The following is a 23952-nucleotide window of genomic DNA, read 5'->3' on the forward strand; positions in this document are numbered from 1 at the left end:
GTCTTTTTTGGTAGTCAGGAGAGTTACTTAAATTATTTTAAAATTGTTATTGTTGTTGTTGTTCAGTCACTAAGTCACGTTCAGTCTTTGCAGCCCCAGGGACTGCAGCATGCCAAGCTCCCTGTCTTTCACTATCTTTCAGAGTTTGCTCAGACTCATGTCCATTGAATTGGTAATGCCATCTAACCATCGCATCCTCTGTCACTCCCTTCTCTTTAAATTCATTTAAAATACTTAATATTAATTAATTAAAATGTTGTTTAATAATCAATAGTTTAGATATTACAGAATGTGTTGTGGTTTTCTCATGATTAAAGTTTCTTAATTTTTTTTGTTTTTGGTAAATAATTACTTTTAAAGTTCATTGTGTCCTTCATGTCTACAGAGTAAAAAGATCTCTTAGGTTAGATATTCCATGCACACTCTGTTTCTCTCTTATGGTTTGTGAGCTGTAGGTATAAAATGAACCTTATCAATTCAATTTTTTACCTCATTTGTGTCATTACTATTTGCTTATTTGGCAAAAATAGAACATTAAAGTATGTTTAAGTCTGAAATCTGGGTAAAATGGAAATCTTGACAAACACATGTGTTTAGAAACTACTCCTGTTGTAATTGAATGTATTTTTTTATAATAAAGATTAGAAAGAGAGTCAATTATCAAGCCTTTTTTTTTTTTTTTCCTTAGAGCACAGTTTGTAATATTCAGTTACATTTTAGAAACAAATCAATTGGGTTATACTGAAAAGAAACTTGATTACATGTTGAAAGGTATACAATATCCCAAATGAAGGGATAAGATAAAGTCATAAAGATTGCTTTTAAAAAGTTAAAAGTATTATGATCCTCTCATGTCTATAGAAATAAAGTGGTAGGTTTTAACTAAGATATTTTAGCTTAATTTCTTTGCTACTATAAATTTCTAATTCAAAATTAGTTAAGACAAACCAAATTAAAATGAAAAACTCTGGATTTTATTTTATTTTATTTTAAAACTCTGGATTTTAAAAAACCAAATTGAACTTAAAAATTTGTTAGATTGCATCATTATTTCTGTTTTGCTTTTTACCTAGCATTTAATAAAGAAATTTACAAAATTTCCAATGAATTGATATAGAGCTATCAGTTCAGTTCAGTTCAGTTGCTCAGCCGTGTCTGACTCTTTGTGACCCTATAGACTGCAGCATGCCAGGCCTCCCTGTCCATCACCAACTCCCGGAGCCTACTCAAACCCATGTCCATCGCGTCGGTGATGCCATCCAACCATCTCATCCTTTGTCGGCTCCTTCTCTTCCCGCCTTCAGTCTTTTCCACCATCAGGGTCTTTTCCAGTGAGTCGGTTCTTCGCATGAGGTGGCCAAAGTATTGGAGTTTCAGCCTCAGCATCAGTCCTTCCAGTGAACACCCAGGACTGATTTCCTGTATGATTGACTGGTTGGATCTCCTTGCAGTCCAAGGGACTCTCTAAGAGTCTTCTCCAACACCACACTTCAAAAGCATCAATTCTTTGGCTCTCAGCTTTCTTTATTGTCCAGCTGTCACATCCTTACAAGACTGCCAGAAAAACCACATCTTTGACTAGATGGACCTTTGCTGGTGAAGTAATGTCTCTGCTTTTTAATATGCTGTCTAGGTTGGTCATAGCTTTTCTTCCAAGGAGTAAGCGTCTTTTTATTTCATGGGTGCAGTCACCATCTGCAGTGATTAAAGTCTGTCACTGTTTCCACTGTTTCCCTATCTATTTGCCATGAAGTGATGGGACCTGTTGCCATGATCTTAGTTTTCTGAATGTTGAGTTTTAAGCCAACTTTTTCACTCACCTCTTTCACTTTCATCAAGAGGCTCTTTCGTTCTTCTTCACTTTCTGCCATAAGGGTGGTGTTAATCATATATTTTTAGTTTTAATATAAAAATTCTATTAGGGAGATTCCATATAATCTTTGTTAATTACACTTTCAAATTTGGAAACAGCTCGCTGATAGTGTAAATCATGGCTGTACACTATTTGTCAGAACTTAAGACACCTATTATGAAAATTTTTAAAAACAGGGTGATACTTATTTGAAAGTGAAGTCACTCAGTCGTGTCCAACTCTTCGCGACCCCATGGATTGTAGCCTACCAGGCTCCTCCATCTATGGGATTTTTCAGGCAAGAATACTGGAGTGGGGTGCCATTTCCTTCTCCAGGGGATCTTCCCAACCCAGAGACTGAACCCTGATCTCCCGCATTGTAGGCAGATGCTTTACCGTCGGAGCCACCAGGGAAGTCCCGTTAATAGATACCTATTTAGGTGACTGCTTTTAGCTGTATTATCATTTGAATTGCTACTTAATGTTACAGACGAGTCCATTTTAGCTCTTTGATTCTTTAAATGTTATGTAAGTCTGATTTTTACTGGGTTTTGATTTTGTTTTTTCTTTCATTGGTGATTCATCTCAGTTCTATTTTCTAAAATTAATCCAAAACGTCTGACCATTTGTCACCACGTTCCTACAGTTACAGTTATCAAAGCCCACCCTCATCATATTTCACCTACATGCACAGTCAGTAGCCTCATGTTGGATTTCCTGCTTCCCCTTCTTCCTCTCCACAATCTTTTCCCTAAAAGACAACTAGAATTCTTCCTGAAAACACGTACTCCTCTGCCCAGAATCCTGTGTGGTGTCTCATTCCAAAGTCAGGTCCGTAGTGTGACTCCTGGAGTCCTACATGACTGCTTCTCTAATCTCGTTTCCTAACTCTCTTACTTAACTCAGCTCAGATACAGGGCTTTCTTACTGTCTCCTCAAGCATTCAGTGCGCACGCATACTTCAGAATATTGGTACCTAGTCTTCCTCCCAGGACTCCTTTTCTGGAGGTTTGAATGAGTCGCTCCCACACTTCATCTAAGAATTTACTAAAATACTTTTTGTTAGAAGCTGTCCTTGACTTCTCACATCTAAAATCCTCATTTGCAGCGTGACTGACATACATAATTGTACCTTTTTACGTCTTTGTCTCGTCTTTAACTTACCCAGGCCTACTTTGACTGCAAATGTTTTTAAGTCTCTTTTACTGATTTCTTTCAAAAACACTCACAGTAATTTTATAGGAACAAAATCTCATTTTTGTACTAATAAAGTCACTGCCTTATATAACATTTTATTAAATTTCATAATTATAACAATAGACTTCATTGGCATGAGTATTTGGAAATAAATACATCTGATCCTTGGCAAAGCTAAAATTTAACTCGTGGGAGCAAAGTGCAGGCTTCATTCTAGGGTCATCTGCTAGACTCAGCAGACAGACTACTGTCGACATCAGGCAGAATGTGCTACAGAAGTAGAGAGTCTTTGTTAATCGTCCAGGGAGTTGATTGAGTAGATCTCAATTAAAAGAGTTTGATTTGTACTTAAAAGGAGAACTGAAATAAGCTTAGCTTGATTACATAAAGGAGCACTTATAGACTATTCTTTTATTTTTGGATTAGTTCATCTTGAAAATAAATTATATAATTATTTATAATAGAAACTTTCATATAAAATTAATTCCAAGAGTGGAAGTAGATGACCACTAGAGAATTGCTGCTTTTCTTACAATGAACATATATTGTAAAAAATTCTGAAGATGGCTAATAGTGATGGTTGTACAACACTGTGGATGTACTTAATGCCACTGAAAGAAACACTTAAAAATGGTGAATTTTATGTTATGGATATTTGACCATAATAAAACCAAAATAAAAATACATCTATACTTTAATATAAATAAACCTGTGGCAGATTATTAATGTGCAATATAGAAGAAAAGCTAGGATTCATGGAATTAGTGGACTTGTATTTGTATAATACTAGTTCTACCATGAATGAGTTGGAAGCATTTTTCCCAAATTTTACATTTTCTTAGCTGTAGTTTTCTTAACATTTAATGCAAATTTACTTACTCTACACAACTGTCAGGAGTTTTATGAGGAACAAATGAGATTATTTATATAAAAATCTTTAAGGAACTGTAAATCAGTTTATAGACTTAGGTAGAATTTTTCATATTTTTGGAAGAGTAATTCATTGAATTGACTTAGTATTGTATGTAAAGTCTTGGCTGGAGACATTTGCTATTGAGGTTTTAAAATGTTTAAATTACTTATTTTATTTTGTTTTTTTTTTTTGTCCAGACTAATGCTCTTTTTTATTCATTCTTTTTTTTTTTTTTTTTTCATTTATTTTTATTAGTTGGAGGTTAATTACTTCACAACATTGCAGTGGGTTTTGTCATACATTGACATGAATCAGCCATGGAGTTACATGTATTCCCCATCCCGATCCCCCCTCCCACCTCCCTCTCCACCTGATTCCTCTGGGTCTTCCCAGTGCACCAGGCCCGAGCACTTGTCTCATGCATCCCACCTGGGCTGCTGATCTGTTTCACTATAGATAATATACATGCTGTTCTTAATATCTGCAAATCAATCAATGTAATACACCACATTAACAAATTGAAAGATAAAAACCATATGATTATCCCAATAGATGCAGAGAAAGCCTTTGACAAAATTCAACACTCATTTATGATTAAAACTCTCCAGAAAGCAGGAATAGAAGGAACATACCTCAACATAATAAAAGCTATATATCACAAACCCACAGCAAGCATCACCCTCAATGGTGAAAAATTGAAAGCATTTCCACTGAAATCAGGAACAAGACAAGGGTGCCCACTCTCACCACTACTATTCAACATAGTGTTGGAAGTTTTGGCCACAGCAATCAGAGCAGAAAAAGAAGTAGAAGGAATCCAGATAGGAAAAGAAGAAGTGAAACTCTCGCTGTTTGCAGATGACATGATCCTCTACATAGAAAACCCTAAAGACTCTACCAGAAAATTACTAGAGCTAATCAATGAATATAGTAAAGTTGCAGGATATAAAATTAACACACGGAAATCCCTTGCATTCCTATACACTAACAATGAGAAAACAGAAAGAGAAATTAAGGAAACAATACCGTTCACCATTGCAACAAAAAGAATAAAATACTTAGGAGTATATCTACCTAAAGAAACAAAAGACCTATACATGGAAAACTATAAAACACTGATGAAAGAAATCAAAGAGGACACAAACAGATGGAGAAACATACCGTGTTCATGGATTGGAAGAATCAATATTGTCAAAATGGCTATTCTACCCAAAGCAATCTATAGATTCAATGCAATCCCTATCAAGCTACCAACGGTATTTTTCACAGAACTAGAACACATAATTTCACAATTTGTGTGGAAATATAAATTACTTATTTTAAATGTTTTGGTTCTTTTGAAAATGTAGCTGGTTTTGCTCCAGGATATAATTAATTGGTAATGGAAAAGTTTGACTTATATTTGGAGAGTTATACTTCTTATTGGCATTATTAAATGTTCAGGTTTTTTTGTTATTTATGTTATTTCTTAACAGATCCCCTTAATAACTTCTGAAGGGAAAACCTTGCAAACTGAGATGGATACTGAATAACTTAGCTTTTCCTTTCTTATTTGAAGTCAGTGTGTTAAAAAGCAGTTATCAAAAAAAAAAAAAAAAAATGGTTTATGCAGTGGGACAAAAAATGGCAGATGGGACAAGGTATAATGATACCATAAATCAGATTTATGTGTGTGTGTTAGTCACTCAGTCGTGTCCGACTCTTTGCGACCCCATGGACTGTAGCCCACCCGGCTCCTTTGTCAATGGGATTCTCCAGGCAAGAATAAGTAATAGAAAATTATTCATTTTTGACATTGATTAAAGTGCATTTCTGGTTGCTCACCTTCCATAGACTAAAAGATATTTTTTTCCTGCCAGTAAGAAAACAATGATTTGAAGGAGCTCAGTTAGTTTACAGAGATTTTTTTGTTTTTTGCAAAAATAGAATGTAGGAAAATGGTCAATACAAACTCACTTTGGCAGGAAACTTTTTTTATAAGATAAAGGGGAAAAAAATCAGAATTTAATTAGGTGAAATCTATTGAATGTTCTACTGGGGACATAACAAAGAACTCTGTGACCTAGTATGCAGTGTACAATACTAAAACAATGTGATCTTAATCTTTGGAATTCACAGTTTTAAACATCTTCTGTCAATTAATATGTACTCATTCTGATTAATAGAGCTGGTGTAGTCTGTGTTCAGTTTCAAGGGATTCTTTTTCCTCTTAGTTAGTTGTAGCATTTCTGCAGTTTGCTCCAGAATTATTTTAGATAATGTGGCCCATTGACATGTTTTAAAATTTTAAATTTGAGTGCCTTTAGGCATCACACTCAGTTGTTTGCCATAGTCTCTGCCATTCCTATGGTTTCTGCCTTACTACACTTATTTCACTTATGTGAAACATCTGGCCTTTAGAGACATGTCCCTCTTGCTCGATTTTTACATAAAGGCACAAGGCAAGCATAAAAAGGAAAAGGATAATTTCTCTCTGTTCAACCCATACCTTTTCTTGTCATGCCTAGTGAGTGGGGATTCCCACAAGACTTGGATGAGCAGATCTGAAACTGAGTGATCGTTAAATTATCCCTATGCATGATGTCATCTCCTGGTTTTAGTTACAGCCTTCTAATTTTTCAAGTGCTATTAGTGTGTCATTTGCCATAACATATTGTGAATAAAGGACTATGCTAAATTTCTGTTAAGCCACAGTCTAGTGGAGGTAAAGACTTCCAGTTTTATCTAGATATTTCTCATACTTTTTTCCTCAAGGTATGCAAGAATTTTTATGCTGTTCTTTTTTTGTTAAACAGAGCAAAATAACTTAGTAGAATATAAAGTAAGAGCTGATGAGCATGCCACTAATGGAGAAAAAGGGGTATTTTCACAGAATTGGTTTTTTTCCCCATCCCATCTACATTTGATGTCAGTAAAAACATACCATTGGCCATTCAGTTGAAAAAAAATGCAATATGCTTGTGCACATACACCAGTTGCTTCATGTACAATAAAGGAATGGGGAAGGAAAAATGAAAGAATAGAGAAACTGTATTGTAGTAGTCAGAATGTGGTGGAACCAAATTACAGTTTTCTAGTTGAAAATGTCTTCTTGATCTGGAGGAACAGAATTCTGAAGTAAAGTGTGAAGCTGAAAGTCACTTGCTCAGTCCTGTCCTACTCTTTCTGAGCCCGTGGACTATACAGTCCATGGAATTCTCCAGGCCAGAATACTGGAGTGGGTTGCTTTTCCCTTCTCTAGGAGATATTCTCAACCCAGGGATTGAACCCAGGTCTCGCGCATTGCAGGCAGATTCTTTACCAGCTGAACCACCAGAGAAGCCCATGAATACTGGAGTGGGTATGGGTAGTCTATCCCTTCTCTAGAAGATCTTCCTGACCCAGGAATAGAACTGGGGTCCCTTGCATTGCAGGCGGATTCTTTATCACCTGAGCCACCACGAGTAAAGTATAAAGTTCCCTTTTTAGTCGACACCTCCTGTCTGCTGCTGAAATACATCAGTGGCATTTGCATCTTCCATCTCCAACTGTGCAGGAGTGTCTGTCTCCTTGATTGGATGCCCATCAAATCGGGATCTGATCCGTCTCCTTGACAAACCCTGTCGTTCACAGTAGGCTTTCATTAGTTTACTAAGTGGTGTATGCCTCTTGATTTTAAACTGCCCCACCAATTTCAAATTAATGTGATCGTTGTTCTCAGTCTTGACTCGTGCTTGGGGTTTTTCGTCCGCCCTGCGAGCTCCGGGAGCGTCGTCAGCCCCGCCTCCCGAGAGGTTCCAGGTCGGCGCAGAAGCAGCGCACAGCGGCGCCGGAACCGCAGGCGGAGGCAGCGTGGGAGCCGGAGACGGCCTGTGCCTCTCGTGCTTCTTGAACTGATATCTTTGGAAATGATACATTGCTTGGGGGCCTCTTTCGGGGGAGGAGGGTCTATTACTAATGCTGTAGTATTTCCAATTATATTAATATTTAAGTGAATGTCCTCAAAATGGAATGGTTAAGGTGTTTACATGGTAATAGAACTTGAAGATAAACCCTATAAACCATTATTAGTTTGAAATGAAAAACTGAACCATTCATTTATCATTCTGTTTAAAATAGCGCTTGACCACATTCTCTTTCTTACTCCGATTTATTTTTCTTCATCAGTCTTTTCATCCCTTAAATTTTGTATTTGTTTCTTTATTTGTTGTCTGTTATATGTAATCTTGTGGGCAGGGACTTGTTTCTGATTGCTGTTCTGTTTCATGGCTTACAACAGTGTCTGATACATAATGAGAAACTTACTAAACAGTAGATGCAGGAGTCCATGAAACCCTCCCATGTAGCTGTCGTGGTTTCTGTTATGGGTATGCCCTCCCCAGTCTACCTTTAGAGTCCTTAGCTTAGTACATACGGAATTCAGATCCTGATGCTGTACCTCTTCCTACCCTAAACCCCGCATTGTCCTCAGAATGACAGCTGTCCTAAGTATATCTCACTTTAATGCAATTTGCTGTTTATCTGTTCGTGTTTGTTTTTTTTTTTTTTTAAATTAAAACTTTGATCTCCTTGAGGAAAAGATCTTTGTTGCCTTCACCAACTTATCCCCTATACCTAACATGATATCTGAAGGTTCTCAAGAAATGTTTGTACAATAAAGGTGTAATAGTTTACATATAACAAAATGGAAGTTCAGAGGTGATATGATACATGTTAGTGATTATGCCGCTAGTGAGCAGCAGAATCGCTCTAACTCCCTTCCCTCAGTCCAGTGCTCTACCTCTTAAAGGAGTGGATTTCGATTTTTAACGAAAAGTATTTTTGTTTCTTCACTTGCAGATATTGAAGATGTTAAGAAGTACAAACCTGGTTACTTAGAAGCTACGATTAATTGGTTTAGATTTTATAAGATACCAGAGGGAAAACCGGAAAACCAGTTTGCTTTTAATGGAGAATTCAAGAACAAGGTGAAGTTGATAATCTTTATTTTAAAATGTGCCTGTGATACCTGTACCACATTTCTTTCACTTTAGGGGATTTCTTATGTGAATATTTGTGGATAGTATTATAATAAAAGTACTGCTGTCTACTGACTTTCATGTTTAACGACATTATTTTTATTTTTTAAAAAGTTTTAGGAGCTCTAAGTAAATCAGTAAGACTGGTAAACACCTGTATCCATCCATTTATCTATCAATATCTCCTTCATCTCAGAAAAGATTTCCATGATCAGTCTAACTCTGTAAATTTGTAAATGAAGAAAAATCTTTCATTTTACTGTTCTGGAGAGGAGGGAATTACTTACCATTAATGCAAATCCAAAGGGGCTTCCCTCTTGTGTTCATTCTATCATGACTGAATTCAGCTACTTAACAGTTAAGAAAGCATTTGAATTGTCTTACTGTCAGAGGGTTTTTATATTAGAGAACCACAAAGTTACCAAAAAGTGGCTCTAATATGACACAAATGGAGAAAATGGACCAGAATTTAAGTCTAAAACTATTAGACTACTTGTTTTATTTATTTATTTATACTACTTTTAAACGTATTGCCACTATCTAAGTTTTACATTATAAACCAGCCTTTAAGTGGGTACTAATAAATATAGTATGTTTTGTAAGTTAATTAAGCCATGGTCATAAAAACTTCAAAATTACAGTAAGTATTTTCTTATACAAGAGCTTATTGCTGAACCCAGTATTTTTAAAAGGTATATTAACCCTTAAGATCTTGAAGGTTTTGTCTAGGATTTATTAAATATGGATATAAAACTACTAGGCTGTGATCTCTCACATAAAAATAAAATACTAAAACTTTATAAAATAAATTATTTTTTTCCTTTTCCTCTAAAATGTATGTTGTATTTTATGTTTGAAACAATACACATTTCAAACCTGTGTGTACCTTTGTGGCCCCTTATTGCCTTGGGGTTGAACTGCCAAGTCATTCCATGAATTTATAAAAGAATGAGGTAGTTTGGGAATTTTGGGGGTTTGATTTCGACAAACATTAATTTTTTTCTGAATGAAGACTAGGTCATTTATGCATCCCTTCAGAAAATAATCATTTTACACATTGCTTTTTATCCCTGCTGTTTAATATATTGAGCCTAACCCAGGAAAATTGAATTATATCTCTTCAACCTGGTTGAAAAGATGGCTGTAGGCTGTAATCTAGATTTTTTTTTTTTTTTTTCATGCTGACTGCTTAAAGCAAGTACTGGAATCTGTTTTAATAATCAAAATTATCCGAATAGTATAGTTAAAAATCTTTCCATGTATTTTCCAAATAATAAGTTGACTTTTTGTACCATACCTTAGGAGTCTCCCCTATACCACCTCACCAAGCATTAAGCCGTCCTCTTCATCTCAGGCAACAGAAGACCTGAGGGAAAGTGTTCCCTTCAGAAGTACATTTGCCATCATTTTCTTCATATCATAATGTGTTTAGTTGTCACTGAAAAAGAGAGGAGCTAGTATGACTTAGTTAATACATAAGGACTCTGCTTAAGGAAATTTAGCAGCATTTTGAGGGAAAAAATAAAAATTTTCTTCTTTGAAAAAATGAAGCCAAGTTTTCCTTAAATGGTCTTACTAGATATGTCTATTGTTGAGTTTTCATTTTTAGACCCTATATGAATTCACACTTAAGAAAAAGATTTTTAAAATGTTGAGGTATATTACCTTTAGACAGTGGATAGTCTAAAATGATTATTCAATTAAACTACTTGCAGCATTGTTGATGATGAAATTATTAAGTTTGTGCTTATTTACAATCCAGACAGTAGGCTAACCGGTTTACATGCAGCCATCTTATTTATTCTTTCAGCAACACTATGATTTAAATCGGGTTGGCAACTTTTTCTGTAAGAGCAGATAGTAAATATTTTAGACCTGCAGGCCATATGTTCTCTGTCACAACTACTCAGCTCTTCCATTGTAGCACTAATGCAGTCAGAGGCTGTGCACAGATTTGCATGGATGGACATTACTGTGCTCAGTAAAACTTTATTTACAAAAACATGTGGCAGGCTGGATTTGACCCAAAGGCCCAAGTGTGCCAGCTCCTGATTTAGTTGATTTTCAATACATTCCATCTTAAAGAAGAAGAAATTAAGACGATTAGATTGAATAATCTGCACAAAGCCACACAGCTGGTAAATAAGGATGTGAGAACTTACACTTAGGTTTGCCTGACTCCAGAGCTCATGTTCTTAATAATTAACTGTCATACTGTGACTAGTTCCCAGTTATTAATAGTATAATGATGTGATTGCTATATCTGTTTCTGGTTTTTAACCAGGCTTTTGCTCTTGAAATCATTAAATCTACTCATGAATGTTGGAAAGCATTGCTTATGGACAAGTGTGATGGCGGGGCTATAAATTGGTAAGAATTTGTCTTTCCTATGTAGTGTTAATTTTTATTGTTAATTGGTACTAAAGAGCCGTATGATACTGTTTCTTTTAAACAGAATTGCAATTTTTTTTTTCTTCATTTAAAAAGTGTTTAAAGGGCACCTATTTGGAAAGCATTACCAAGTTCTGGGCACTATGAAATTAGAAATTGACATGATCACTTTTCCCAAGGGAATTATAGTTTAGTAGGGAATATTGTCAAGTAAACAAGCATTTACTTACAATGAATTGTGATATATGCAAAGGTGGAGCAAAATACAGTGATTTTTCAACATGCAGACATATGATTATTTAATTTATGTTTTATGTACCACATCATTTCTTGGTAAGAGTAAAAAAAGCCTTCTTATCCAAAATGATCTGGGTCACCAGCTAATTAATTAAGGGGAATCAAACATAAGATGTATAACTCAAACATTTTATTTTACTTTAAAACACTTAAATGTATGTTTATTTAACAATCTGTGGATGTAAGGCTAAGACTTTTTCTGTAGAGATTCCATGTAGACTATATAATAGAATAATGTAATAGACTGTATAATAGAGAATAAAGATCAGATCCTGCAATCTTTATACTCCTTATACTTAAAAACCTTTGTAAATTTTTAAGATTCTTTTTATCTAACCTTTTACAGTTGTCTTGGTGGTGGTTTTGTTGCTAAGTTGTGTTCGACTCTTGCAACCCCGTGGACTGTAGCCCACCAGGCTCATCTATCCATGGGATTTTCCAGACAAGACTACTGGAGTGGATTGCCATTTCCTTCTCCAGAGGATCTTCCCAACCCAGGAATCGAACCCAGGTCTCCTACATTTCAGGCAGATTCTTTACTGACTGAGCTGTAAGGGAAAAGCTGGGTTGTCTTACCCACACCTAATTTAACACCCAGGTTTTTATAGTGGCTCAGTGGTAAAGAACCGCCTGGCAATGCACAAGATGTGAGTTCAGTCTCTGTGTCAGGAAGATCCCCTGGAGAAGGAAATGGCAACCCACTCCAGTATTCTTGCCTGGAAAAATCCCATGGACAGGGGAGCCTGGTGGGCTGCAGTCCATGGGGTCACAAAGAGTCGGGCGTGGCTTAGTGACTAGACACCAACAGCAGAGCCTCGATAGTGTTCACAGCCTCAGTAGTTTTAGAGCCCACTTGATGTCCATAGAAATAATTCTGTTTCCACTTTCCCTTCATCAGTGAGTATACATATAGCTTAAATTATGAAATTATAGTAACGAAGGCAACTGACATAAAAGGTTTGAACATGAAAACAACTGACTCTTGGTAAACCTAACTGACAATCAAAAATATAGTCTTTCTGGCAAGCAGAATCCTACCCAAGTTCATTGTCCTCTGAATCAAGAGAAAATGGGAAGCCATTTACTCTTTCAGTAAGCACTCATTGAGGGTCTCCTGCCAGGTACTGTGCTGATCGTAGGATTACTGCTGTGAGTGCAGTGAATATAGTCCTTGTGCTCTTGGAGCCCAAAGTCTGGGAATCAAGAGAGAAATCATTAAAAAAAAAAAAGTCATTAGACCAAAGTAATATGGGATAAAGAATTAGTCACTCTCAGGGAATGTTTTTCCACGTTCAGAGGCGTACTTTGTAAATGCTTGGGCGTTATACCTTCAGATACTGTTGCTCTTTTTTTTTTAAGATTTTAATTAGAGTATAGATGATTTACAATATTACATTAGTTTCTGCTATACCTCAGAATATATCAGTTGTGTGTATATATTATATCCTTCCTTTTTTAGATTCTTTTCCCTTTGAGGTCATTACAGAGTATTGAGAAGAGTTCTATGCTTTACAGTAGGTCCTTAATTAGTTATGTATTTTATATATACAGTGTGTACATGTCAATTCCAGTCTCCCAGTTTATCCCTCCCTCCCCTCAGATCCTGCTTTCCCTGCTGGTAGCCAGAAGTTTGTTTTCTACATCTGTGACTGTTTCTGTTTTGTCAATAAGTGTAATTCTGTCATTTTTAAAATTCCATATATAAGGAATATCATATGATATTTCTTTTTGTCTGACACTCCACTCAGTATGACAGTCTCTATTGGTCCATCCATATATGACAAGTGGCATTACTTCATTCTTTCTGTGGCTGAGTAATATTCCATTGTATATATGTACCATATCTTTATCCATTCCTCTGGCGATGGATATTTAGGTTGCTTCTACGTCATCAGATTCTGTTTCTCTTGCAGGCTAGCATGACACTGTGGACTTCATCTTCTTCCATTTTTCTTTTGTAGAATACTCTTTTTTTTCAGCATAGTTTTAAAAGTTAATTGTTTCTAACATTTTATTGCAGTTTATTAACAAGAAAACTGGGTATAAATTAAATGTCATCTAGCTGTTGCTATCCTAGTAACTAATAGGCTGAATTCTTCTTTCTGGTTAGATATTCTAAGTCATATATTAATCTGATGGGCTCCCAGGTGGCGCTTGTGGTAAAGAATCTGCCTGCCAATGCAGGGGACCCAAGAGACATGGGTTTAATCCCTGGGTTGGGAATATCCCCTGAAGGAGGAAATGGCAGTCCACTCCAGTATTCTTGTCTGGAGAATCCCATGGACAGAGGAGCCTGGTGGCCTACAGTCTGTGGGTTTGCAGAGAGTCGAAAACGGCTGAGTGCGCGCCACACACACACACACACACACACACACACACACACCCCTTTAAAAAGAGGGGTTTCTGATTGTTCAAAGAGGTATTTGCTTGCTGTTTGCTTTTATTTCCTTCCTAATGGTACTTTGTGAAAACCTTTTGCAGTCTTTGATGGGGTTTATATGGTTCCCAGGTTTTTTCAGCTTGCACACTCAGAGAACATCTCTGATTAGTTTTTTTATAGCTTGATATCATTCCTTCTATGCTGATTCTAATTGTCTTTATTGTGAGAGTAAGTTTATTTATATGCTCTGAAGTCATTTCATTGTAGCCTCCTAGGTAATGACATGGATTACATTAACAATAAGAATTGGCGTTTATTGAACTGTATGCTATTTTTCAAGTTATGTGAGCTCTATATGTATCATCTAATTAATATTCACCAGAACTCTGTAAGATGCATATAATTTTTGTACCCGTTTTACATATGAGGAAACTGAGGTCATGTAGAGATTATGACCTATTGATGGTCTCTATGTGATGGATTTAATCTAGACTTTAAACATATTCTCTTAATAGCTATATTCTTTCTCTGTTTTCAAAGAATACAGCAAAATTATTTTATTTAATTAAAAATCGTTATAAGTCCTGGATGTAAATTTTATGCATCTAGATAATTTAAAGTCAAAATCTTCAGAATTTTAACTCACTTTTGTCCATGGTTTCTTTATTTTTTGTTACTACCTGATTTGTAAAATATATTTAGAGCTAAGTTTCCTTTGTCTTTACCTATGAATTGCTTCTCTCTCAGTTCCGTAGAGTGTACTGTTATTGGTTACCAAACCTTCCCACCTTCCTTTTTAACCTGCTCTCTCCATGTAAATAGGTTTAAGTCTGGACTGAAGGCAGTGTTTATCACAGTAGCTCTCTCAATGTATATAGTACAGCACAGTTACCTAGGGAAACCATTTGAAAGTTCAAGTTTGTTGTCTTCGTCTTTAAATCTGATGAATTAGGATCTTTGAGGAGAAGTATCTAAGTATCAGTATGTTTGAGAAGCTCCCTGGCTTCTGATGAGCCGTTTTGCTTAAGAACCATAAAATCTAAATTTTTCAAAGAACAAACGGTTGGCCCCTTCTTGCCGCCCAGTCTCATTTCCCATCACTTCTTGCCTTTTATTTCATGTTCCAGCAACTTAGAACCACCTGTCACTCATCACAAACACCGTGCTTTTATTGATCTCTGGGGCATTTCTCATTTTGTCTCCTTTGCCTTGATTTTCTTCTCACTTCTTAAACTGGCTGACTTACTCATCTGGTAAGACTTCGCTTTCTCTAGGAACCTTTCCCTCATCCTAGGCTTGTGCTCACTAAGGTGCCATTATACCTAGATAAGTGCTATTCCTTGCCCCCCTGTGTAGTCTTACCACTGCATTTATTAATTAACTTCTTGTTTTATGGATTTGTCTCCTCTAGAGTATAATTTCCTCAAATGTAGATGAATAAAGATGCCGTATTCATCTTTATATTCTTCATAAATATTCATATTTATATTCTACATGCCTGACATGTAATAGCCACTCAGTAAATACATATTGGAGTGATTGTTGGATAATATTTTAAAGTCAAAAAATATATGTTGTGTTCTAAGTCCAGTAGTAACTCTTCTGTTTATAGGAGCCCTGCATTTACTAAATTACTTAATTCACTTTTTTCCAGTAAGTTTTATTGTTGTTATTTTTATTCTTTTCCCCCACTGCTTACTGTTTACTCTGGAAGCTGCATTTTTTTTTAACCAGGGATAATTAAGTTATTTCTGTTTTTACTGAAAGCAACTTGAAATTCTCTGGAGGAAAAATACAGTTTTTTTGTCATTTGGTTTTATTGTTCTTCAGTTCTTCTCAGATTCTCTTTAATCACGATTTATATATCTACCTTATTCTTAAGAAATCAGGACTGTACTCTTCATTTCACCAGTTTATTTTATGTCACTGATCATTATCCTGATACAGAATTTTCAAGTTTTGACTGATTCTCAGCTGCCCTTCTAATTATAAAACTGCTTTAATTTCTTTACTCATTAATTATTTTATATTGTATCTACTCTGTTTAACGTAGTCTTTATAAGACATACCATTAGATTTATCTTTGAAAAATACAGATGTGATTGTCATTTTTATGCTTAAAATCTTCTTGTGACTGTCTTCAATTATAGGATCTAACCCAACTCTTCTCTGTATTAAACAGTGTATCTAAACCTGCTTTTCCAGCCTCTTGTTCTTTTCCTCCTCTTTCATTGTCTTCCCTCCATGAATGCCTGCCCAGTCGTCAAAAAAAACAGTTTAGATGTTACTTCTGCAAAGTCGTTTCATTTTTGGGGGGCATAATTAACTGTACCCTCACCTGTGTTCTCATATCACTGCTTTCCACACCTCTAGGTAGAACTTGGAGTGTTTTATTACTTTTCTTATGCTCTAAATTGAGTTTGTACTTTAGCCCTAGTGATAGGACATGGCACATAGCGGGTAGTTTGAACATGCTTACTGAATGAAAAAAATTATATAAATATTTGTATGAAGTTTTCAACATATATATATGTTTTTTCACATATATGTATATTGTTCCAAATTATTCAAGTCTTGAAGCTGTTTCTTTCTACCTTTCCAGAGAAAGATATATTTAGTCCATATATAGCTCCAGTTCTTTTAGCTTTACGTAGATTTACATCAATACTAGTTTTCTTCAATGAACTCTGGAGCTTATGGTCCCAAATCATCGTCATTCTTATCTCTTTAAATTTTCTCTTTCCTTTGTCCTTGACTGTTTTGCTTTAGAAAGAAAAGCCTTGACCAGTCTGAATCTTGGACACTATCCTTGGGGATTTGCATGAGTGTGGGCCTTTGTCTGATTTGATTGTCTTGAAGAAAATAATTTTCTCTATACTAAAATTCCATATTGCTGGTCTTGTAGATTTCATCTTTTAGATATTTTTTATTATTTGCAGGTAATTTTCTCTTTCTATTTCTTTTTATTTAATCACTAATTTTCCTTATTATGTATCTGTTAATATTTTTTTTATTATTTGTAAATTTGGTTTGTTGTGCATAGAAATTTTGGTGTTGTTGATCTTTTTCTCTAGTATGTCTGCTTATTTTGGTCAGCAAATGATGTAGTCAGCAAAGGCTATACAGTGATTGTGAATTTAGAGCAAAATGTTGAATGTCTTACTATTAAAAGGAAAGCAGCACATTCTTCCTTGTGATGATGATGATGATTTTTGGCTGCACTGCATAGCATGTGGGATCTTAGTTTCTCAGCCAGCAGTCAAACCTGTGGCCCTTGCATAGGCCCTTGCATAGGCATAGCGTGGAGTCTTCACCACTGGACTGCTGAGGAAGTTCCCCCTTGTCTTTATTTTTCATTCATTTATGGTAAGCACCATTAGTTTAGTCATCCTTCCTTGCAGGGATTATACTGCTTTTCCTCCTGTGGGGCCTAGACATAGTTAGAAAGAACCCTGAATATTCAGGGAGGTTCCATGGTTCAGTATTGTGTCCCCAGCATTTAAAAATGTCCTAAACATGTTGATATAAGAATAATTTTTTGAATCAATCAATAAATATGAATCAGTGTAAGTTATTTTTATATAAGGGCCAGTTCAGAGGAAATAAAAATATTTCTTGATAACTTGCCTTTTATCATACCTTCAGACATCCAAAGTAAATCCTGAGGAAAGCATATTGCAACCCAGGTTATATTCTTCATTAACTAGAAGGATGTTAGTGAGGAAGGTGGCACTATTTGTGGCAATAAAATGCTATTATTGTTGTTCTTGTTATTGTTGTTGTGGTTACTATTGCAACAATAGTAACAAGGGGCTTTGTTACTTCTTATCTCTTCTCTTTTGTATGTTATATATCATGCAAGAATCTCCCAAGTCCATTTGTATATACCTTCAATTTCATTCCTAAACAGCCATGCTAATAATTTGTCCAGGGTGAAAAATGGCAAAGCCTATTGACTTTCCTAGGTTTTGCTGGTTACTTGTCGAGATATTTTATTGGGGATAATTTTTAACATACTCAGTTTTTAAAATTTACAGTTCTGGCTTGAATATTTTTTCTTGCCTAACATTTCTGTTGATGGCTTTGCTTTGTTGTGGGAGTAGAAGTTTACTTTAGAAATAGGTTATCAGATTTAACAGATAAAAATACAGGATACCCACTCAAATCTAAATTTCAGACTTTAAATGTCTCATGCAATACTTGGGACATATTTATACAAAAAATAATTTGCTGTTTATCTGAATTTCAGACTTAACTGGATTTTCTGTATTTTATCTGACAACCATTTTTACAGAAGACTCCCTTTTCTCTCATCATCATTTTCCCAGAATCCCTGCTGAATGTTTCCCTTTGGTGTAGTTATAATGTTAAAAACCTTGTATTGTTGTTGTTCAGTTGCAGTCCTGCCCGACTCTGCGACCCCATGCACTGCAGCATGCCAGGCTTCTCTGTCCTTCACTATCTCCCCGAATTTGCTCAGACTCATGTCCATTGAGTCAGTGATGCCATCCAACCATCTCATCCTCTGTCACCTCCTTCTCTTCTTGCCCTCAATCTTTCCCAGCATCAGGGTCTTTTCCAGTGAATCAGCTCTTCGCATCAGGTGGCCAAAGTATTGGCGTTTCAGCATCAGTTTTTCCAATGAATATTGAGGATTGATTTCCTTTAGAATTGACTGATTTGATCTCCTTGCTGTCTAAGGAACTCTGAAGAGTCTTCCCCAGCACAACAGTTCAAAAGCATCAATTCTTTAGTGATCAGCCTTCTTTATGGTCCATCTCTCACACCTGCACATGACTACTAGAAAAACCACAGCTTTGACTAGACAGACCTTTGTCAGCAAAGTGATATCTTTGCTTTTAATATACTGTCTAGGTTTGTCATAGCTATTCTTTCAAGGAGTAAGCATCTTTTAATTTAGTGGCTGCAGTCACTGTCTGCGTTGATTTTGGAGTCCAAGAAAATGAAATCTGACAGTTTCGACATTTTACCCCTCTGTTTGCCATGAAGTGAATAGGACTGGATGCCATGTTTATATACGTAAGACCTTATGTATAGCATATTTATTATACACCATGCTTTCTTCAGAGGAGTAGCACTTAAGAGTTCTCAGTGTCTATTTTTTTGCCTTGTTCCTTTTAAATTTAGATTTTCTTTAGAGAAACATCTCACTTATAAGACCTTACCTTTTTCAGTATTTAGCTTACTTAAACAAGGACTGTGGAGAAGAGAGTAGTTTAGTCTTAAAGATGATAGTACCAGCTTTCATCAAACATCAACATTCATGCAAGGAATGAAAACAAGTTCCACATTGAGTCTGAGTAGAAAGCAAAATTGCCACTTTCATAATCACTGTGTACCCTGTATCTGATTATAGACAGATGTAGTTTAAAAGATAAATAGCTAGACAGATCTTTTTATCATATATGTCCCAGAATATTTCACAAAGCCATTGCCAAAATAAATTTGATAGAGTGTATCCCTCAGATCCACTTGGGGAGCATGTGTATGTGAATATGTGTATGCATGTGTGTGTGTGTTTCATCTATTTATTATCTCCCTTAGGGATCTGCTAATCATTGATTTCTTCAATTTTGAAAAAATTTAACTCCCTTCTCTACTACGTTTTTCTGTATCCACTTTAATCTGATTTCTTTGATGAAATATTTTTAAAAATCAGACTTACAAAGTTTGAGGGGAGTAATGCCTATGCTTTCATCTAGGAAGTAAGAAAGACGTGGTGGGTGGCATACTTGTGGAGAGAGTAGGCTGGTCCCCATTGTGTTTGAAGGCTCTGGACTTACAGAACCTTTACTGATGGTGGGAGCAGCTGCTGTCTGTGCCTTGCTGAACTTCCTCACTTGCACAGAAACTCAGTCTTTGTGTTCATGTGGTTTCCTCTCACCACTGAGCTTAGTCTTTTATACCTGTCTGAGACTCTACAGTGTTTATCCCCTCACTTAGAGGAAGATTCTTCCTTATGATCCTCAGTCTGTGGGTCAAATTTGGTTTTTCTTTTCTTCAGTAAAGGTGAAGGGTAGTGGAATAGCCTTTTACATATTCCAGAAGAGTATTTAAATTTGTATACTAGCATACTATCATTTGATTTTTTTTTTCAAGTCTTGAAGAGTGCAGTGCTGTGGAACACTCTATAGCTTTGCCTGAAGGAATGTACAAGACTCTCATTTGTCCTAATTTATATTCCTGCCGGTCCTTTTTTAGGGTATCTTAATCACATTCCTACAGTTCTACATTAGAAGATCCCTTGTCTCCTTTTGAGGTGGGATTAGGGGGGAAAGAGAGAGAGTGTGTGTTATCAAGTGAGATCTGGAGACTCTGTAACTATTGGCTGGGATCATACACTTAAACACGCTGGTAAAGCTAGTAAATACGCTAGTAAAGTAATGCTCAAAATTCTCCAAGCCAGGCTTCAGAAATACGTGAACCGTGAACTTCCAGATGTTCAAGCTGGTTTTTGAAAAGGCAGAGGAACCAGAGATCAAATTGCCAATATCTGCTCTTATTTCTGCTTTATTGACTATGCCAAAGCCTTTGACTGTGTGGATCACAATTAACTGTGGAAAATTCTGAAAGAGATGGGAATACCAGACCACCTGACCTGCCTCTTGAGAAACCTGTATGCAGGTCAGGAAGCAACAGTTAGAACTGGACATGGAACAACAGACTGGTTCCAAATAGGAAAAGGAGTACGTCAAGGCTGTGTATTGTCACCCTGCTTATTTAACTTATATGCAGAGTACATCATGAGAAACACTGGGCTGGATGAAATCCAGCTGAAATCAAGCTGAAATCAAGATTGCTGGGAGAAATATCAATAACCTCGGATATGCAGATGACACTACCCTTATGGCAGAAAGTGAAGAAGAACGAAAGAGCCTCTTGATGAAAGTGAAAGAGGAGAGTGAAAAAGATGGCTTAAAGCTCAACATTCAGAAAACTAAGGTCATGGCATCTGGTCCCATCACTTCTTGGCAAATAGATGGGGAAACAGGGGAAACAGTGTCAGACTTTATTTTTGGGGGCTCTAAAATCTCTGCAGATGGTGATTGCAGCCATGAAATGAAAAGATGCTTACTCCTTGGAAGGAAAATTATGACCAACCTAGATAGCATATTAAAAAGCGGAGACATTACTTTGCCAACAAAGGTCCGTTTAGTCAAGGCTATGGTTTTTCGAGTGGTCATGTATGGATGTGAGAGTTGGACTGTGAAGAAAGCTGAGTGCTGAAGAATTGATGCTTTTGAACTGTGGTGTTGGAGAAGACTCTTGAGAGTCCCTTGGACTGCAAGGAGATCCAACCAGTCCATCCTAAAGGAGATCAGTCCTGGGTGTTCATTGGAAGGACTGATGCTGAAGCTGAAACTCCAATACTTTGGCCACCTCATGTGAAGAGTTGACTCATTTGAAAAGACCGTGATGCTGGGAGGGATTGGGGGCAGGAGGAGAAGGGGACTATGGCAGAGGATGAGATGGCTGGATGGCATCACTGACTCGATGGACATGGGTTTGAGTGGACCCCGTGAGTTGGTGATGGACAGGGAGGCCTGGCGTGCTGCGATTCATGGGGTCGCAAAGAGTCGGTCACGACTGAGCGACTGAACTGAACTGATACACTTAAATGTAAAGTGTTTGAGAGTTGGTTTTATTTTTGGTAATTGCTCCTTTTTTATCCCATTTAACAGTTATATTCTCTTTTCCTCTCCAGCACAAATGTGCAGGTATGTGATAGCCCTTTCCATTGCTCTCAAGAGGAAGCAAGATCATTAGTTGAATCGGTAAGCAACAGATGTCCAAAGCATCCTTTATTCTAATAAATGTCATGGCGAAGTCTAACGGAAATTCTGAAAAGTCTATCAGTGAAATGTATCATGTCTTTTGGGGAGCATAACATTAAAAAATAACATTAAAGTTATTTTTTATCCAAGGAATTTAGATTTAAAACTTTTTACTGTTTTGTTTTTTGAAGTACATTAACCATTTAACTGATTTCATATGATACTATTTTTCACCAGTTTATTATTGTTTAAATCCATTAGCACTCCTCTACACTAACCTGTCCTCACAAGTTATCCACCACTCAGGGTCTAAATTGTGACTGGCTGCTGGCACAGGTGCATTTTGTCTCAAGAAAAAATAAATAACTTTCTTTTCCTTTTTTTTTTCCATTTAATTTGGTTACCTCACAAACTTTCCTTCTCTAAGGAGGATATCTTCAGATTTTTGCAGGTCTTAGTGAGTAATGCTGCCTTGAGGCAACTGAATTTAGTAAAGTAATACTTGACCTGACTAAGAAAATTCAAATTCAGATAATCAAGTAATATTGCTATTAAAGCATGTTCAGGAGTGATCTTAGGCTAGAAATCCCATTTATAAATTAAAGGTTTCTGGGTTTTTTTTCTTTAATTATCAGATAGAAAACTAGTGAGTTTAGCTGTTTACTTCAGGACCAACAAAAATGATTACTCAAATGGTTGCTTTGAATTGTTTTTCACTAATTAATAAGCTGTTTAATTATTGCCTGCTATGTCTGGTTAGATTCTAGGTACTGGAGATGCAGTATTACAGAAAAGATACAAAAACCTGTCCTCATATAGCTGACATTCTAGTTGCAGTGATGGATAATAAATACTCAAATGAAATATAAAGTGTTTTTGAATGTGATAAATGCAATGATGAAAAATGAGCCAGAGAAGAGGGGATACAGTGCCTGGAGTCAGGGGGGCGTGCAGTGTAGTGACTAGGAAGCAGTGGGGGACAGTCTCGTGAACCGAGAACTGACCTGAATCTAGATTTGTAGATGGTAAGGGACTATGCCATTTGACTGTCCGAACAGAGAGCATTCACACTGCGGACCGAAGGACATGAGGCAAGTGGGTAGTTGATGTGTTCACGAAATACCCAAGAAGCCACAGTGACTGGTGGAGTAGGGGAATATAGGAGAGAAAGGAGGAGCTGAGATCAAAAATGATTGGATCTGGGGTGAAAATGGAGGCAAATTATTATGAAAGATGTTGTGAACACCCTGTAAAGACTATTTTAATAATTTCATTTCTTATTCTGAATAAGATGGAACCATTGAAAGGTTTTGAGCAAAGGTATGATGTGATGATATGATCTGACTTAGATTTTAACAAGATCACTCCGGCGGCTGTGTTGGCAAGAATGGACTCCAGGGAGGCAAGGAAGGTGCCGGGAGCCCTGATAATCATGCTCACTACGATGTCAGTTTATTTTCTCCAAGTTTTCAGTTTTTTGTCTTGTGTTGCTTACACTCTGAACTTAGTTCTCATTTATTATTCTTTAAGAAAAAAATAGAGAAAAACAAGTTAATATCTTTTTATCTTTATTCATGTAGTCTCCCATTAATCTCAGATTAAGACCACTCCACTTTATGGGACTTCACTGGTGGTCCAGTGGCTAAGACTCCACACTCCCCATGCAGGAGACCAGAGTTTGATCCCTGGTTAGGGAACAAGATCCCATCTGCAGCCAAAAAATAAAGAAAAAAACTATTCCTTTTTAGTTTTGAATTTATAAATGATAGGTATAACAGACTTTTGTTTTAAAGTTAGCTGCAAGATGAAAGCTTCTGTCTTACATCTTTTAAAAAAATATTTCCTAACATGTTAGTGGGAAAAGTCCTCTTAAAAAATAATTGGAGGACATGGATATGATCTAGGTAGTTAGATTTGGGGGACAAGATTAGAATTCAGAAACATTAACATCCAGATTTAATTATATGGTTTGGTAGCTTTGCTCTGTTTCATAATGATGAAGAAGGTGCTATGCCGATTTTTCACTGAGAAAGCTGTAGTAGAAAATAAAAATGCAGAGAAGGTAGTCCTTCATCAGCCCTAGTGGAACTTAACTGTATATGGGATTTCACCACGAAAAATTTGCAAGT

At 36.3% G+C, this 23952-nt stretch overlaps 2 protein-coding genes across 3 annotated transcripts in view; one reads left to right on the plus strand and one right to left on the minus strand.

Moving 5' to 3' along the window:
* PPA2 (inorganic pyrophosphatase 2) overlaps window positions 1-23952 on the plus strand; it is a 99775-nt gene that overhangs the window by 62660 nt on the left and 13163 nt on the right. For both annotated transcript variants that reach the window (XM_061164275.1, XM_061164276.1), the window contains 3 exons: window positions 8781-8908; window positions 11244-11329; window positions 21754-21823. In XM_061164275.1, the coding sequence (XP_061020258.1) occupies window positions 8781-8908; window positions 11244-11329; window positions 21754-21823 (284 nt within the window). The remainder of the gene's footprint in view (window positions 1-8780; window positions 8909-11243; window positions 11330-21753; window positions 21824-23952) is intronic.
* LOC133071561 (small ubiquitin-related modifier 2-like) lies at window positions 7004-7858 on the minus strand. Its single transcript, XM_061164075.1, has one exon. It carries the CDS (start codon window positions 7856-7858, stop codon window positions 7427-7429), a length of 432 nt encoding a protein of 143 aa, XP_061020058.1. The 3' UTR covers window positions 7004-7426.

Source organism: Dama dama, chromosome 17, assembly GCF_033118175.1.
Source record: "Dama dama isolate Ldn47 chromosome 17, ASM3311817v1, whole genome shotgun sequence".
NCBI lineage: Eukaryota > Metazoa > Chordata > Mammalia > Artiodactyla > Cervidae > Dama > Dama dama.